At 37.3% G+C, this 16,606-nt stretch overlaps 1 protein-coding gene across 3 annotated transcripts in view; it reads right to left on the bottom strand.

The window, feature by feature from the left end:
- The window catches only part of TRAPPC9 (trafficking protein particle complex 9), a 442,757-nt gene that overhangs the window by 373,043 nt on the left and 53,108 nt on the right, over positions 1-16,606 (bottom strand). For all 3 annotated transcript variants that reach the window (XM_005426619.3, XM_031061591.1, XM_031061592.1), the window contains 4 exons: positions 11,897-12,023; positions 10,261-10,393; positions 8,420-8,583; positions 1,527-1,679 (listed from right to left, as the gene is read on the bottom strand). In XM_005426619.3, the coding sequence (XP_005426676.1) occupies positions 1,527-1,679; positions 8,420-8,583; positions 10,261-10,393; positions 11,897-12,023 (577 nt within the window). The remainder of the gene's footprint in view (positions 1-1,526; positions 1,680-8,419; positions 8,584-10,260; positions 10,394-11,896; positions 12,024-16,606) is intronic.

Below are 16,606 nucleotides of genomic sequence, written 5' to 3'. Positions count from 1 at the left end.
AGCAGGAAAATCCTAAGAGAGGATTTTTCATAAAAGAAATGTCTGTGACAGATCCTACTCCTTTATCATCACTAAATGAGGAAAGGTTGAATTGCTTCAGCTACACAACCCTTCAGATAAGCAGGAGGTAGTAGTAGGGTAAAAATGGTGTTCAAAGATTTTGTTCATCTGTGGTCCCATAAGAGCTGGATGCAGGTAAACAGAGGCCAAAATCCAAATCCCAAATCCCACAAGTGTTCAGTGTCCATATCATGAAGTATGATATCTTCACCTCCTACAAAATACTTGGGGTTTATGTTATTTTATCAGAAAAGCTCCTAGACAAGTGCAGCTTCAGAGCTTTTTGGACACTGGGCAAAAGAAGGAAATTTTCCATATATTTGTGTGCTTATATATCTATATATGAATATTTACTATGAAATCTCACTTGCTATCAAGGGAATTTCTTGAAGTCTCAATTCCCTGGCACCTGTGTCTTCACAATGTCAGGGTGTGCTCTCCCTTCACTATCAGCATTTTCCACAAGCTCTAAACTGAACTGCAGTGTAGCAACACTGTGGAGTTTGTGCAGTAAAGTTTTAAAATATTTTTAAAGTATCTTTATATTTTACATTAGGGAGGTTTCAAAACCAAAATCTTTCAATCATTAGTAACAACTACTATCATTTTTGTCTAAATGCATTTGCAAGGTAACTCACAGAAATCATCCCTATCCAACCTGAATAAGCTCTGCATGTAATTTTGTTGTATTCTTCTGTACTGAAAGATTATTTATAAAGGTAATGCAGACCTACAAGTGGATCCTGGGAAAAAAATCCAAATAAAAGAGAGTTTTTAATACAGGACTGTCTTGTTTTATCAAGGTAATTTAATCAGTGCAAACATATCAGACAAAGGAAAAAATACAGAGTAGAGTAATTACTCCAGAAAGACTGTGTGTTTATTATAAAAGGAAATCCTTATTACAAGTATCTGGTACTTGTAATTCCAAATAATTCTAATAGAAGTAAACACTGCAGCTTCCTTTTATTCAAAATAAGTTTAAACACATGGCATTTTCTCTGCAGTACAAATATTAGGGGGATTCTGCATTAAATTTCAATCTGTTACTTTAGGCAAAACTGCCCTCAGCAATTATTCAGAATTCTGCAATCCTGGATAATTAAATAATCAACTCAATGCTATTTTTCTTTAAACCCTACTAAAGTTTGCAAATTATTTTTATTTACCTTTATAAGGTAAGGATACAAAGTACCTCAAAACTACTGTCAAAAATATTTCAAAAGACTACAGGGCTAGGTCTCATGATGGAGAAGCTGGGCCAGACTCTCATGCCCACAGCTCTCTCAAAAATTCACCCTTCAATCTGCAGAGCTCAGCCAAGGGTTGACTTTGCTTTACAAGACACAAATACTCAAACATGCAGCCACATCCCAAATCAGTTTAACACAAAGGGCACAGCGTTTAGCAAAGGGTTTCCAGCAGCACATACAACCCTCCTAGGCAAGGAGAAATGAAAAACTCACCATCACTGAGATCCTGCAGAAGGTTTTCTTGGCAAGAAAAGTCCAGCTTCACTTTAATGTTTACAACAAATGTTGCAATCTTTCCAGGTTTTAGAGGAAACTGGCAGAGGGTGTCTTCTAGATTCCAACTCAAGAAATCTCCATACAGCTTCTCTGTAGCAAAATAAGTAAATATTTCATAAGCATAAGCCCTGCATTAAGGAAGTTTCAGTTTTGAACTGCTGTAGAGAGTACTAACCAATCTGTCATGTTCTGTTTAAAATCTAAAATATTCAGAATTAATGTATTAAAGTTAATGTAGCACTAGAAAAATAGAGAAGTTACTGGGTACTGACACTGACCTGGAATCACACAGATCACAAAGCTCAAAATATTGATTTAAGTGAAGAAGATCACTACCAGGAAAAAAAAAAAAAACCCTGCACAATAGGCAGCATTAAATATAAACTTTAAATATAGGCTGCAGGGGTTCTAAATGTTCATGTAGTTTTGAATCCTACACAGTTCAGCTCAGGAGGTGTCACATGAATGCAGAGCACTTTTCATCAAAATAACCCAAACTTAATCAGCTGAAATTCTGAAACAGCTGTAACATCATTCTTCAGTTATTTACTGAGCAATAGAGAAGGCTAAGAAGACGACTGGCCTTCATCCTTTATAAAGTCCTTTCTTAAAGCTGAGAAGCAGCTTTTTATAAGACTCAATCATTAAGGATGCCAGACAGGATTAGTCAGTGACAAAAGAAAATTTGTTTAATAAATTATTTGTCATTTGTCTGCTTGATATAGGGGACAAATTAATTATTAAGTAATTAATGTAATTATTAAGTCCTTCCTCATGCCAGAAAATTATACAAAGGGGAAAAACCCCAGAATTTACTGTTCATCTACACTGGCTCTTCAGTTCTGGCCAGGGTCAAACCACCCCCATCCATAAATTTATTCCTATATGCAAGACCAGCCAATGCTAAATACTACAAGAAAGTCTATTGGTACAATAAATAATCATGATGGTTTGGCTGGGAGAGCCCTAAAAATATGTTTATTGATTTATTATAGCAATGCATGTTATCGCCAAAGTATATTGCAAAATTCTTCTAAAAGCTGATTTAAACACCTTTTGAGCACAGCTTTGCATAACAGGGACCACTGAAAGTCACACAGTTCATCTCTACATCTTCCCAGGCTACTTGGTAAGAGCAAGATAATTAAAATCTGCTGTGATTTCAGAACCTTTCCAAAACCACCCTCTAAGATCCATGTGTGAGGGAACAGGGCGGGCAGACTGCCTCAACTACCACAATCTGGAATAAAGGATCTTTCAAAAGCAGCAATCAGAATTCCAAATTATGTCCAAATCATCTTGATTTGCACAGGAACCTTTGGGTTCCCTTTCTAGGAAAAGAAGAAAACAAAGAGAATATTTCTTCCATTAACTTCTACCTAAGCAATAAAAGCTTTGCCTGACAGATATTCTTCTCACAGAGCACCAGATGTTGTCTTGTGTCTTACCCCAGCAAATCAACAGTACAGATTTCTTTATAAAATAATAAAGACAAGGTAAAAATAAAAAATCCTCCCAAGAAATTATTTCCTTAATCTCACTTCCACCTCACCTAATGATTTAGCTGGAACCATATGACCATTCTGATCATTTTCTTCTACTTTAAAGAAAAAAAGTAAGTTAATAAGTATGGCATTCTCTATCCCTTTTTCCTTTTAATAAAAATCCAATATGCTCAAGGAGTGTTTTCCCTCAGTGTAAACAAAGAAGGACATTTCCCAAGCAGTGGAGCACCAAACTCTTTCCAAAATGTGTTTTTATTAAGTAAGAGATCTATTTGAAGACATTACAAGTGGAAAGACTTTTGAAGTGAGAACGGCCCTTGCAGATACTTTCTAATTAACACCAGTAATTACAACACAAGATCTAAATGCTGGAGCTAAAAGCTAAGCTGTAGATGTGGAGAAACAGCTAATTTATATTTATCTGACACTTGGTTATAGTTTAACAATGTTGACCTAGTTCAGTAATCAGTATTACAGTGAATTTTACTGTGGCTTTAGACCTCAGTTCAGTAGAATGCTGAACTGGGGCAAACCTGCATTCAGCTCTTTCTCAAGCCCAAAATCTGTGTTTAGCAAACAAGTTACAAGCAACTGCTATCAGGAGTTGTAAATAGCAACCTGTTTCATTTTACTGGGTGCTAAATCACTAAAATCCTAACAAACATCACATAAAAGCTTACCCAGAAACTAACTTTGGGTCATCCTAGACCACTCTAACTTTTAACAGATTGTAAGGTCTGCCAAAGAAAAAGTCCACACTGACATTTTGTGCAGAGAAACTTGATAGAAAAGTCTTCTGCCAACACAAGAACCTCAGTTCTTTTCAATCTTAAATACCCTGGTAAATCTGGCTTTTTGCTATAGTTTATTTTATAAACTCAAAATAACTATCAGTTCTAAATGCACAGGCATTGCCATTCACACATTTTAACTTCTCCTAGACCTGGTGGATAGAAATGAGCCTGCAGGACTTGTTATGCTCTTTCCAATGAGATAACACATTTAGGAAGGAAAGAAATTATTGCATAGAAGCAATTATGTTCAGAGCAGAGTGAGAATATGTGAGAGGAACAACTCTGCAGCAACCGCCAAAGCCCCTCATGGAAAACCTGGGAAAGAGGGAGTGGTGGGGGGAGGTGTTTTCAAGATATATTTTACTTTCAATATATATTTTATATAAAATTTATATTTTACTTTATTTTTATATATATTTTCAAGATATTTTACACTTGTTATTATCCTGTCCAATTTTCTTAGCAATAAAATTCAATTCATATCTCCAAGGTGAGTCTGTTTTGCCTGCAGCAGTGATCAGTGAATGATCTCTCTTGGTCCATAACCCATGAGACTTTCATTGTATTTTCTTCTCCCTGGCCATTTGTGGAAGGGAGTGAGAGAGCAGCTTTGAGGGTGTCTGGCATCCAGCCAGGGCCAACCCACCCTAATAACCCAACTTCCAGCTGAAAGAATTTACAAAGTTTTCTTTATCAAAAATTGAAATAGATCTAGTCCTGAATGTTCACAGATCTTCCTGAACCTCAGAGTAGATTTTTCATTTGTGCTCTGGCAGATGTGCTCAAAGGCCATGGGAAGAATGCAGCTGGACAGGTGAACCTGTTTCTCTACATTTAAATTCCTGAGGTCTGTCCCTCCTAGGAAAGATGAGTGAGGATTTTGCTTCATCCAGGCTCATTTCATGTGTGTAGCTGGGCTCACCACTCGTGCCAAGATTGCCAAGTGGGCTCTTCTCAAGTCTCAAGTCTGAAAACACCAGGGTTGTATTTCCCCCCACAGTGGATCAAATAGTTGGTTTATCACAGCATTTGGACTGCACTCCCTTATCTGAGACACAACAAGCCTCTAAAAAAAGCTGACTGGAGCCAAAGGGAAAGCATCCAGCTCTGCACAGGTCATCTTTCCAAAAAAAGGATTAAACTGTCTGACCTGGTGAGGGACAGTGTAAGGTGACACAGAGCTGACCCTGACAGCATGGACATGTGATGTCCAACCTACAGATGCCCCAGCCTGGCTCAGGGGTGCAGTGAGACACTAAAAGCCATGACAGACATGTCTGCTGTGGCAGCATGACAAGTTCCTCTTGCTGATCTGCCTCAGGATCTGTTCTGTAACACAGAGGTGCTGAAGGACTCAGAACCCTGGGATGTCCTTCATGAACTGCACAGGGGGAGCTGCAAGCTCATATTTATCTGAGGGCCAGAGTGGAAAACCCAAAGAGCTGCCCCTGATGGTGACAGAGGAGAGGTAAGGGAAGGCAAGTGTGAAATTCTTACCTCCAGAGGTTCTCATTAACATGATACCACCCGTAACAATGCCAGAGGAGTTGGTTTCCTCAAGGACAGTGACTGGCTATAAATCCAACATCAGTAAAAAAGAGAATGTTTGCCATTTACAGCACTCATCTTTGTGCTAAAAGCTGTGACTCCAGAAACAGAAAGTAGGGAAATGGGTCAGGCAGGCAGCAGCTGCAAGAGATTCACAACTGCCAAGACAAAAAGAACCAAAGGAAATGGGGTGTAACAAAAGATGACTGAAAGCTCTTTGTGTTTGTCTGGAATTGGCCAAAGCTTCTCATGGGCTCCTGAGCTGACTGGCAAGCTGTGATCAGGCAAACGAAGGTGACCAACAGCTCTCAAGGACACCTTGAGCACTTTGAACAGGCACATTTCAGTACAGAACAACCAAGAGACAACTTCTTAACACGCTATGGACACCTGCACATGCTTTCAACTTGATGTGGAACACCAAGAGTTTGTGTGGCTGTTAGAGATGGTTTAATGGCCTGTCCTCAGGAGTTCCATGCATGTATTCACTGACCAAAAGGAGCTGCTGACATTACAAACCTTTGGTTCCTTGTTGGCCACCAGAATCCCATCTCAGTGGAATGTCAGCCCAGCCTCGTGCATTTGTATCAATTTAAGGTCATAACTAAAAGGGAAGAGAGCCCATGAAAAAAGGCAAAGGTCCATCCCTAATCCAAGAAAGACCTGTTGGAAAAAGTCCAGAGGGGGCCACCAAGTTGATCACAGCACCTCTACTATGAAGACTGAGAGAGCTGGGGAAGAGAAGCCTCTGGGTGGATCTTAAAGCCCTGTCCAGTGTCTAAAAGAGCTCCAAGAGAGCTGGAGATGGACTTTGGACAGGGCATGTAGTGACAGAACAAGGGGGAATGGCTTCAAACTGAGAGAGAATAAGTTTAGCTTAAGTATTGTGAAGAAATTCTTTCCTATGAGGGTGGTGAGGCCCTGGCACATGTTTCCCAGAGAAGCTGTGGCTGCCCCATACCTGGAAGCATTCAAGATCAGGCTGGATGCAGCTCTGAGCAACCTGGAAGGTGTCCCTGCCCATGGCAGGAGAACTGGAAGTCCAAGGTCTCTAAGGTCCCTTCCCACCCAAACCATTCAGTGACTGATTCTATGACACTCTGCCACACCTCCACACAATCATATTTGAAATTACATAATTATTGTATACTTACAGTAGACTATTATTTCTTGTAATTAGCCTTTTCCAGTGCTTTACATTGTTTCCATAGCACAGTAATTTAAAAAGTCACACTTAAGTTTCTTTTTTTCTTCCAATAACACAGTTCATCTCAAGCACACAGCTCCAAATACAGGGGTGCATTTAACTTCTGTGAGACAATGCAAGAAACTGAACATTCTGCTTGACAGGTCCCTGGATCACCTCAAGTTCTGCTTTCAAAAGAAGGTTAAGATGATTTCCAGAGGTCCCTGCCCACACAGACATTTCTGATTGCATGATTCTGATGGCAGAGCTCTCACTCTGTTGGAACAAATATCATTCAATGCCTCTCAAAACTCACATCTGTTTTTCTGAGATAGGGACTTAAGCTGCATTTTTTGAGTATGCATGCTTATAGCTTACTTATCAGAAATTTTCCTTTTTCTGATAATTATCATGCCTAATAACATTAAAGACACTGTCAGATACACAAAGGGGCTTCATTGCAAAGATCTTTGATAGAGAAAGAAAATACAGGATGAAGTACAATTAAAAGTTTTACTGAACTTAGAGGTGAGTGTATCAACTATTCAACTGTTTCCCCACTGCTTTTAACAAAAGTTGTCATGGCCAGATGGTGATTTCAAAGTTGGCATAAGTCTCTTTTTCAGCCTTGTGCACCCATTAACTGTGTAATGTTATGTACAAAAATCCTGATTAACATGTGACTCATAGGCCCATATATTCCACTATTTAATACATAAATTTCTCCATTTCACCTGAGTGCTTTATTTGGCCTCTCCATTCCATACATGCAGCCCCTGGCCCAGGAGAAGCATGTTGGAATTTCTGAAATAAGAACTGTACGTCATCATACGTTCCAACTCCTAAAACTATTCCTGGTAACAAGTCTCAGACCAAAAATCTATTTTGAGATGATTGGCAACTCCTATTCTCTGAGGTTGTGGAGAAGGGGATACTCTGTTATAAAAAATCACAAGCTTGAGTACTGAAATGAACAGAAATCACAAGGTATCACACTGAATTTTAATGCTTTGGCACTGACAGAATAAAAACTGCAATAAAATACGGTATTTCTACTGTCAGTAAAGATTATGTGCTTGTCACCTGCAGTGCTTCTGTTAAGATAATTTTCATAACAATCTCTCAGAGGACAAACCAAAAAAAAATAAAAAATCACAAAACAAAAGCAGGATTCACCTATCAGACACTTTTTAATACTAACATGGACAGAGCATTTCAAGAGAATTAAGTGTACACAGGGGATGTGCTGTATTTCATCCAGAGTTTCAATTATTCTTTTAACTCACAATAGCTTATTTTATTTATTGCCTTGTCTTCTAAAGCCTTCTCTCTATTTTTTTTCTTACTGCTCACTGAGTAAGATAGAAATGGGCTTATTTACTTCCACTCCCTCAAGTAGGACAACATTACTGCTAATAGTAATTTATTTAATGAACTAATCAGCATATTTAGACATAAGGAGAAAATAATTTAGACCCAAGATTCTTCCTCATTACAAGTAATTGCCTCAGGATTTTTTCCCCAAGTAACACTGAAATTAAATTTAGATTTCCAAAAAGCAGATGAGCCTTTAACACAGGGATGGTTCTACAATTTCCTTCATCTTTCTACATTTTCTTACATTCTCTTTCATTTCTATATTTCTACAATAAAAGCAAACTTAATTATTTCAGCTCTGTAATGGGGACTATGATATTTATTCTAAACTGACCTAAAGGAAGTATAACACAAATAATCTCCCTTTAAACAGAGAAGAAGTCAGGATAAATATTTCCCAATATAAATCAGCATACACACCCTTGGTGTTGACTGTTTTTGCTGTCACCTCCAGTTTCTCCAAAGGTTCTGTTCCAATATTTTCTAATTTAATGATGAGCTGCTGGGTCTCTCCGTTGTACAGCTGGACAGACACATTAGTGGAGATTTCATCCCCTGAAGAAGGCTGAAGTGTATGAGCAGATCTAAAAAATGAGACAAACAAATTATTATGATGAAAATGTTAAAAGCCTGTCCTGGTTACTCTATTCACTATTTTTGGAAGACTCAAAAACTACTGCTGAAGACACCAAATAACATTTCCATTTCCATTTTTAGAACCATTGAGGACCAAAATTAATAATGTATACATAAGACAAGTTATATTTCAAGCAATATAGAATGCATATTCTAACTATGAAAACTTGTTAAACTACCTGTAAAAACTGTAAGGAAGGGAAAAGGAAAAAAAAATCAAGAGCAGGTTGTCGTATTTGCAGGGTTCCCAGACGAAGGGAGGAATGATGAATCTGACTCCGTGTTCTTAGAAGGCTAATTTATTATTTTATGACACTATATTATATTAAAAATACTGAACTAAACTATACTAAAGAATACAGAAAGGATACAGACATAAGACTAAAAGATAAAGAAGACTCATGACTCTCTCCAGAGCCTCAAAACAGCTTGGCCGTGATTGGCCATTAAGTTAAAACAATTCACATGAAACCAATCAAACAATCACCTGTGGGTAAACAATGCCCAAACACATTCCAAAGCAGCAAAACAAACGAGAAGCAAATCAGATAATTATGGTTTTCCTTTTTCTCTGAGACTTCTCAGCTTCCCAGGAGCGAAATCCTGGGCAAAGGGGATTTTTCCAGAAAACATGACAGTGACAGCAGGTCACTACAAGGAGCAGGTTCAGTGGACAGTGCAGGGCATAAACCTCACAGCAATGGATCCAGGGAAAAATTCCCAGTGTGAAAGGTGAAACAGTGCCTAGAGATAAACTCTTTGGAGCATGAATGAGGGAAGGAGGCTGCAGAACAAGACAGATGGGCAGAGGTTCCATTCCTGACTGCTCTTTCTGTGCTAATGCAGAGTGGTCAGAAGGCATAAAAGATATAAGGACAGAAGTTACTGGGATTAATGACCAATAATTCCACTTCTTTTTGCAGGTATTCCTGCCATCCTTCCCTTTGATCCTGTCCTTCCTTACCACAAGACAAGCAGCCTCCACAAACAGGAGGAGATTTCAGTCTTTCAGAACAGATCTGTGACGAGGACTTCAAGTATTTTTTGATCATTCAGAATGTGCTGTCATGTACTGTTAGCATTTCAGGGCTCTGAAATTTGAGACGTGGAGTGAAAGGGAAGAAGGAATTTCTTTTTTCCCCCCTCATATTGAGACAAAAGTATCATGGAATTGCATACGAAAAGGCAAAACAAATTATGTTTTCAGTTACTGTATAAATGTACTGTATAAAGGTACTTATTAGTGATTCTTCTTCTGTTTATTTTTCTTATTTTTTTCCTTTCTTCCGTGATAATTGATCTGAATTAACAGTCATACCTGGACTGGATTGTTTAGATATAAACAGTGAATTCTTGGCTTGATACATCCCTCTTTGCCCAAAACCAAAGTTTTGAGCACAAACAATATCGCAAAATTAGTTCTGCATATTTCTGTGAAATTCCATGGTTTCAAGCAGTAAAACAAAAAACTGAGGTTTGTATTCTAAAGCAAATAATGCAGATTTGGATTATGTCCTGTTTTACTCAAGCACTGATTATACATTCAGGAGGAAAAGCTTTTATTCAGCATGTGACTAACACTTAAATACAACCTAATAAAATCATCATTTAATTTAATTTTTCACCTTGGAAGGGAGGTGCTGATCTGCAGCCTTGGCAAAGCTGGAATGACTTCAACAGTGCAGCCATTGGTCTTCACTCCTGGCAGATTGTCCAGAAGGCAATCACTGAAGACTCCAAAAACTGAAGTATGATAACCTGAGTTTTAGAAGAAAACACCAGTTATGTTGTGAATTCTACTGTTTTATGGCAGGTCTAAAAGTACCCAAACCACCACCTTCTCAACAGGAAAATCTTCTCAGGACACATAATATCTACAGGACTGTCAAACCCCTGAAATAACAACATTTATAACTACCTGACAATGTATCTGTGGCATGAAAAATAAATTATAAAGAGCCTCTGATTTCTACAATGCATTAGAAACTTCTGCAGAATTCTTTACAAGATCAACATCACAAGTCATAGCATGGACACCATTTTATACCTGTCACCAAATTGCCTGGGGCACATAAAACATGTCAACCTTCAACATACATTCCCTATTTCCTCAGAAAAATGTTTACAGGGAAGAATCTCAACTACATCCAGAAGGATAAAAGAATCCTAAAGGAAATTATTAATTGAAAAAAATATCATGCATAAACACAAACACTTGCCATGAAAGACTACAACCCCTGAAAGTTCAATTTAGTAGAAAAATACCTCTCCACTGATTCCTTACCAGGCAATATTTATGCATTATATCTGAAGGAAACTTTGATACATTGACAAACAAAAAGCTGCCAAGTACAGAAATCAACTCCTCTACTTGCAATACATTTTTAGTATGTGGAACTCAAAAGGAGACAACTACAGTACAGATGTTCTGAATGCTTTGATGCTATTCTGTATTTACTGAAATCGTTTCTGAGAAAAAAAAAATCACATGAAAAATTGTTTTATGAGCAGACACAAAAGCACTTAAGAAAAACTCAGTGAGAACAGTTTCTTCAAGTTCAAAGCCATCTTCTTTTAGTGCTTAGCCTTACTAAAATGGTTCTTATTCTGGATCCTAACTTTGCATTCCAGAAGACATATTTAAAAATGTGATTTGATAAGATGATTCACTCCTACTACATGTTGAATCCATCCTCTCTACATATGCCTCCTTTTCTAGGTCTGCTAGCCTTTTGTAAAAGCTCTTTAATTTCCTTCCTTACTACAAACACAGTTTTATTTAGGCTTATTAATGAAATGATATCTTGACTGCAACAGGCCATACACCCTGGCTAAATTGTTTCCACGGAAGCAATCTGCAAAAATTTCTGTAATCTTACATGAACACAATTAATTAAGGGGGAAAAAAAACCCTGCAAGATTATCTTCTGCATTCTTAAGAAAAAAGTTCAAGTAATCCTCCTCAGAAGCTTTCCAAATGAAAGCATTAATAAAGGGGAGCTGGAGTTCATTATCCTCTTCCTCTCACACATGAGATACTCCAAGAATGTGCTCGTTACTGCTGCTGCAGCCAAGTGATTCATCAGGCTGTTTTTAATGAAGCCTGGTGCAGGGAACAGATTCCCTGTGTTCCTTTTTCTTTTCCTGACTGAGGAGAATTCAGAGTGGTGAACACACACATGGCAAAAAAAGCCATGCAAGCCACAGGGGTGTAAAACTCAGGTTTTTCTGCCAACAAGGAGTGAGTGGAGCCTCCCTTACCATTGACTGTGATCTGCCCTGTGGTTTGGGGAACACCAACCAGAGTCACAGGATAGAGCCCAGATTCTGCAGGGAGGGAAAGGGCAGCAGGGAGAGATTCAAATTCTACTCCAGTTGTCAAGAGACCCTGAAAAAACACAATACACAGATAAATCCATTTATGATATACACTTACATTTTTATGCTACATACTTATATTTTAATCCCATGCTTTACATCAGCCAAACTTTTATGATTTATTCCAATTTACTCATAGCAGTTATTCTGGGGTTTGAGTTACAATGACTGCAGCGTGCATCCAAAATTACAGCAGGATTTGTATTCAACATGGAAATGTGTTCCAGGAACTGAGCTGGGAATGAAAAACTAATAAAAATTTACACCCAAGCATAGTAAAAAAAATCACAGATATCATCTGCATGGTGCTGTTTTGTACCTACATTTAATTGTACCTGTGACTTTAACTTGAATATTTGATAGATAGTGGAAATCAAATCACTGTCTATCAATATTTGATAGTGGAAATCACAGATCTTGCTTAGCTTTGATTACATACCCAAAATATGTTTTCTAAGAGGAAAAAAAAAAGTATTTACAGATAACAGGGCAAGTCTAGCTTAACCATCCAACCTAAATATTTCAGTGAGTTGGAATAACGCATTCATTTTGCTGAACTGATCCTCTCAAGCCTAAATGCCTGCAGTTACTCCCTCAGTGTCAGAGAAATCTTTTAGCATTCTAAATTTAAAACATGGGACAAAATGAGAAATGAAGCAGAAAAAAAAAATCATTGAAGGAATTTTCTGAGCACATCATTACTGTTCTTACTAGACTGGGGCTTTTCTTTAAACTTGGTTAATGAATTGAACATGCTTGAGCATAGAATGTGCTGTTAAAAATAAACTTGATTTTGGAAAGCATATAAATCCACTTTACCCATTGTTTTTCTATACACATATTTATTTTTATTTTTGAGTATGGATGCTACAAAGACCTCCGTCAATAAAAGCAGTAAGCACAACTGGATTAAATCTTAACTCTGTGTGGATGCTTAATGAGAACAGAGAACCCTATTAAAGAGGAATATACTTTTGTGAAAAGAGATGATAAAGCTCACAGTTTGAGCCACAGAAAAACACATAACATATCCAAAATCTGTAAAATCTCTGTTCTAGCAATTACTTCTTTGTAGACTTGACACTCTTGAGACAACAACTAATTCACCCAAAGCTACTGTGGCTTTCTGGAAGGCTGCATTAGAGAACTCTGTCCCTGAGACTGCACAAAATTCCATTTCACCATTGTACTTGAGTTGTAAATAAATACTCTGTCACACCCTCATTTCTACTGAATTTTTGTTTTCCTCCCATTTCACATGCAGACTTCAGCTGTCAGAAACCGTCCACAAAGATCCAAGTAAAACCTAACTTTGCCTTTCTGTATATTCAGCACCCAGTGTATCAGAGCATGGAGACTCTTTGATTCCCACATTAATCCTTCCAGTGGGATTCACCTCACAGAAAAGAGATGAACATTCTCTCTTTAACACTGATGTAGCCTCAATTTTCACCACAATTCTGCTGCTTTTGCTTTGGCTGAAGCAAACATTAGAATACAAAAAATAGCTGACCCAATACACTCTCCAGAGCTCACTTTTAAAACTGGTACAGAAGGCTTTTAAACTTTATTTTAGTCTCAAAACCACTGATCTATCACTTGGCCTAATATTCAAACACATTTGAATTATTCAGGATTCATCTCAAATAAAAACTCTCATCCAAGGACTTCAAGTCCTGCAAAATCAGTGATAAAAACCCCCCAAACCATCCAATGTCTTGTTTACTATCAGCTGTAGCAAATGTAAATTAAAAAACTGGCAGGGATCCCTAAATATTCTCTAATATGTAATGCAAACCTTGAAAACAAAGGGATCTTTTCGAGAACAAACACAATTTAAATGCTAGAACACCTGCACTAAGCACACACTGTGCCTGGACTAGAAATTGAAGAGCTTCAAGTGCACTAACACAAAACCAAGAAAACAGCAGTCAGTTCCCCTTTTAGAGTTCTACTGATCAGTAAAACTTCCAAGCTTTGAAAAGTAAAGACATAAAGAAAACATTAAAACTCATCAAAATGGGGGGGGGAAATCAATATAAAAATCAACTAGACTTCAGACTTCCAGACATAAATTGAAATCAAGACACTTACCATTAAAACTTAGGCCACACAAGTGATTTTTAAAAGACAGTGACACATCTTAGAATGTCTGAAAGACGATTTCAAGAGCACAGTTTGCTGAATTGCACAATTCTGCAATATTTGCCCAACATTGCCCTCTGGTGCCTGAAGTTTTGCAGTTTAACAGTGAAAACCTAACCAAGGCTGAAGTACTCTCACATCCATTAACTAAAAAATTTCAGCCACACCACTAAAAGTAGGGAAATGTGTTAGATTTCTTTTCCTGAGAGTTATCATTACATTATTTTAAGTAGTAATATTTAGTAATCATTTAATCACCACTTGGTAATCATTTCTCTTTCTGACCCTACAGGAACAGATCATCCAAATCCAAGGTTTCCTCCAGGGAATATGTGAGTCATGCACACAAAAAAATGTTTACATTTCTTTGTATTCTTATAAAACAATTTAAATTGTCTTAGAGAGAATGTATGCATGCTTTTATCACAGTATGTCTTTCAATCACTTCAAATCTCATTTCAGTTTTAGAGGAACAAAACAACTTGCATGTAAATGGCAGCATTTGGGGATGCTGTTAAAATAACAGGAGTATGTAACTGCTTTTTTTAGGCTTTACTTACCAATCCCAAACTGCAATCATTCTTTTTTTAAAGTAACATGACCTTCAAAGTTACTTCCCATGCTGAACATACTTGTATACCATGTTGTAAAATACTTTACACAAAAACTGTCAAATATTTCTTTTAGAAGAAATTTTTCCTACTATTTCTAATATGGTTATTTCAGGCAGACCTAGAAAAACACCAAACGCAACCATTTTTACTTTTTTCCCCCCTTCACATTTCTGTGTACATTCTTGACTAAAACATTCTCCACTAAATGTAGTGTAGCAGTAATTAAATATTCTCTCAAGACAGCAGAAACAGCAAAAGATGTGAACTCAGGAAAGAGCAGTTCATGGAAACAATTTAAACCATCATAAGCAAAGTTGTGGGACTCATTACACATTCAGATTTATCAAAATTTTAGATGCTCTTTTTAAATATCAACATAGTGCTCTTGACTAATAGCACAATTTTCAAGTTTAAAAAAAAGGCCATTCTTAAAGCATCATTAATCAAAATACCACACTTGATTGTGTTCAAATAAATACAGGTCCCAAACAGAAGGAGAACCACAGAAAAAATACTTATCTCTTGAATAATGACTAAATACTATAAATTATAATATTCTCATGGGTTAGGGGGTAGCATTTTTTTTGTTTCTTGATATTTATTTATTAAATACAGACAGATCTACTGTCTGTAGATCTTGTAGCTTTCTTGGAACCATGGCTGTATTTTCTATAGTAAGGGCAGAGAAAATGCTTCCCCTCAATACACATTACCTCAGAATTGTTCAGCTTTTTTTTTTGCTTTTAATAGGAAAATTAATAAAAAAGATGAAAAAGTAGTAAAAATCTTAGAGAACTTAACATTTTGCACTGCATCTTCATATGTATTTTAGTAGTAAATCTCCCCAGATTGTACTGTGGTTTGCTGCTTTAAGCATTTGTCTCAAGATTCAAAACAAATCCACAGGAGATTTCCCAGAATTTTTTGGATTGTTTTGGAAGGCCTGAGATGTGAAGATCATTTTTTCCTGCATAGAAAACTGCAGTAATGGCAGTAACATCAGAACAAACTGCAAAAGGGCTGGAGGCCATCACTCAGAGACCTGAACAAGGCTGTACAGAAATCAACATTCCTGGCAGAAAAGGTGAAGTGGTGGCACAGATGTGCAGCCGAACATCCCATCTCCGGGTGAGCTGCCCCCAAGCACCAGCATGGCAAAGATATTCTGTCTAATCCATCACAGCCAGTTCTGGTTAGGCTCATTTCTGTCTCTCATTCTGCTGATTTAAGGTACCTGCTGAGTTTTATTAAAGCATTTGTTCTGATCAACCCCAAGATCTCTCCTACTTCACTTTACTCACTCACACAATTGTGGGAGCTCATCACTTCCATGCTCCATGATTGAACATTTTCATTTGTCATTTTACAAACACTACTGCACTTTCCATTGGACCAGCCTCCTAACTATATGGACAAAATAGAAACATGAAATAGAAAAAGACAGAAAATGAACACAGAAATGGGGCAGGAATGAAGAATAGGTACCTAATTAGAGTCCCAAATCAGGAATAGTCATGACAGGAAATTAACAGTAAAAAAAACAAAAATGGGCCAAGATCCTTGAGAACAATAAAATAAAATAACAAAAGAAAATCAATTGTTCAGGGTTTATCATCAGAGCAACACTAATCAAAGTCTTGTGTCCACAGTCTCATATCAAGTCTAGAAGTTCAATGCCTTTTACTTTAGCACACCTCAATTAACCTACATGGACACAGCATTAATACTTCAATTAATGAAAAAGCTCTGGAAGTCTTTCCATGGGGAATCATTCTCCTTAACAACCTGTGCTCAATGCTAACTTGTTTACCATCACAACAGAAATTCAACAAAC

This window comes from Geospiza fortis, unplaced genomic scaffold (genome assembly GCF_000277835.1).
Source record: "Geospiza fortis unplaced genomic scaffold, GeoFor_1.0 scaffold351, whole genome shotgun sequence".
Taxonomy (NCBI): Eukaryota; Metazoa; Chordata; class Aves; order Passeriformes; family Thraupidae; genus Geospiza; species Geospiza fortis.
Note: the sequence above shows the minus strand (reverse complement) of the source record. Positions and strands in the feature narration are given on the sequence as shown.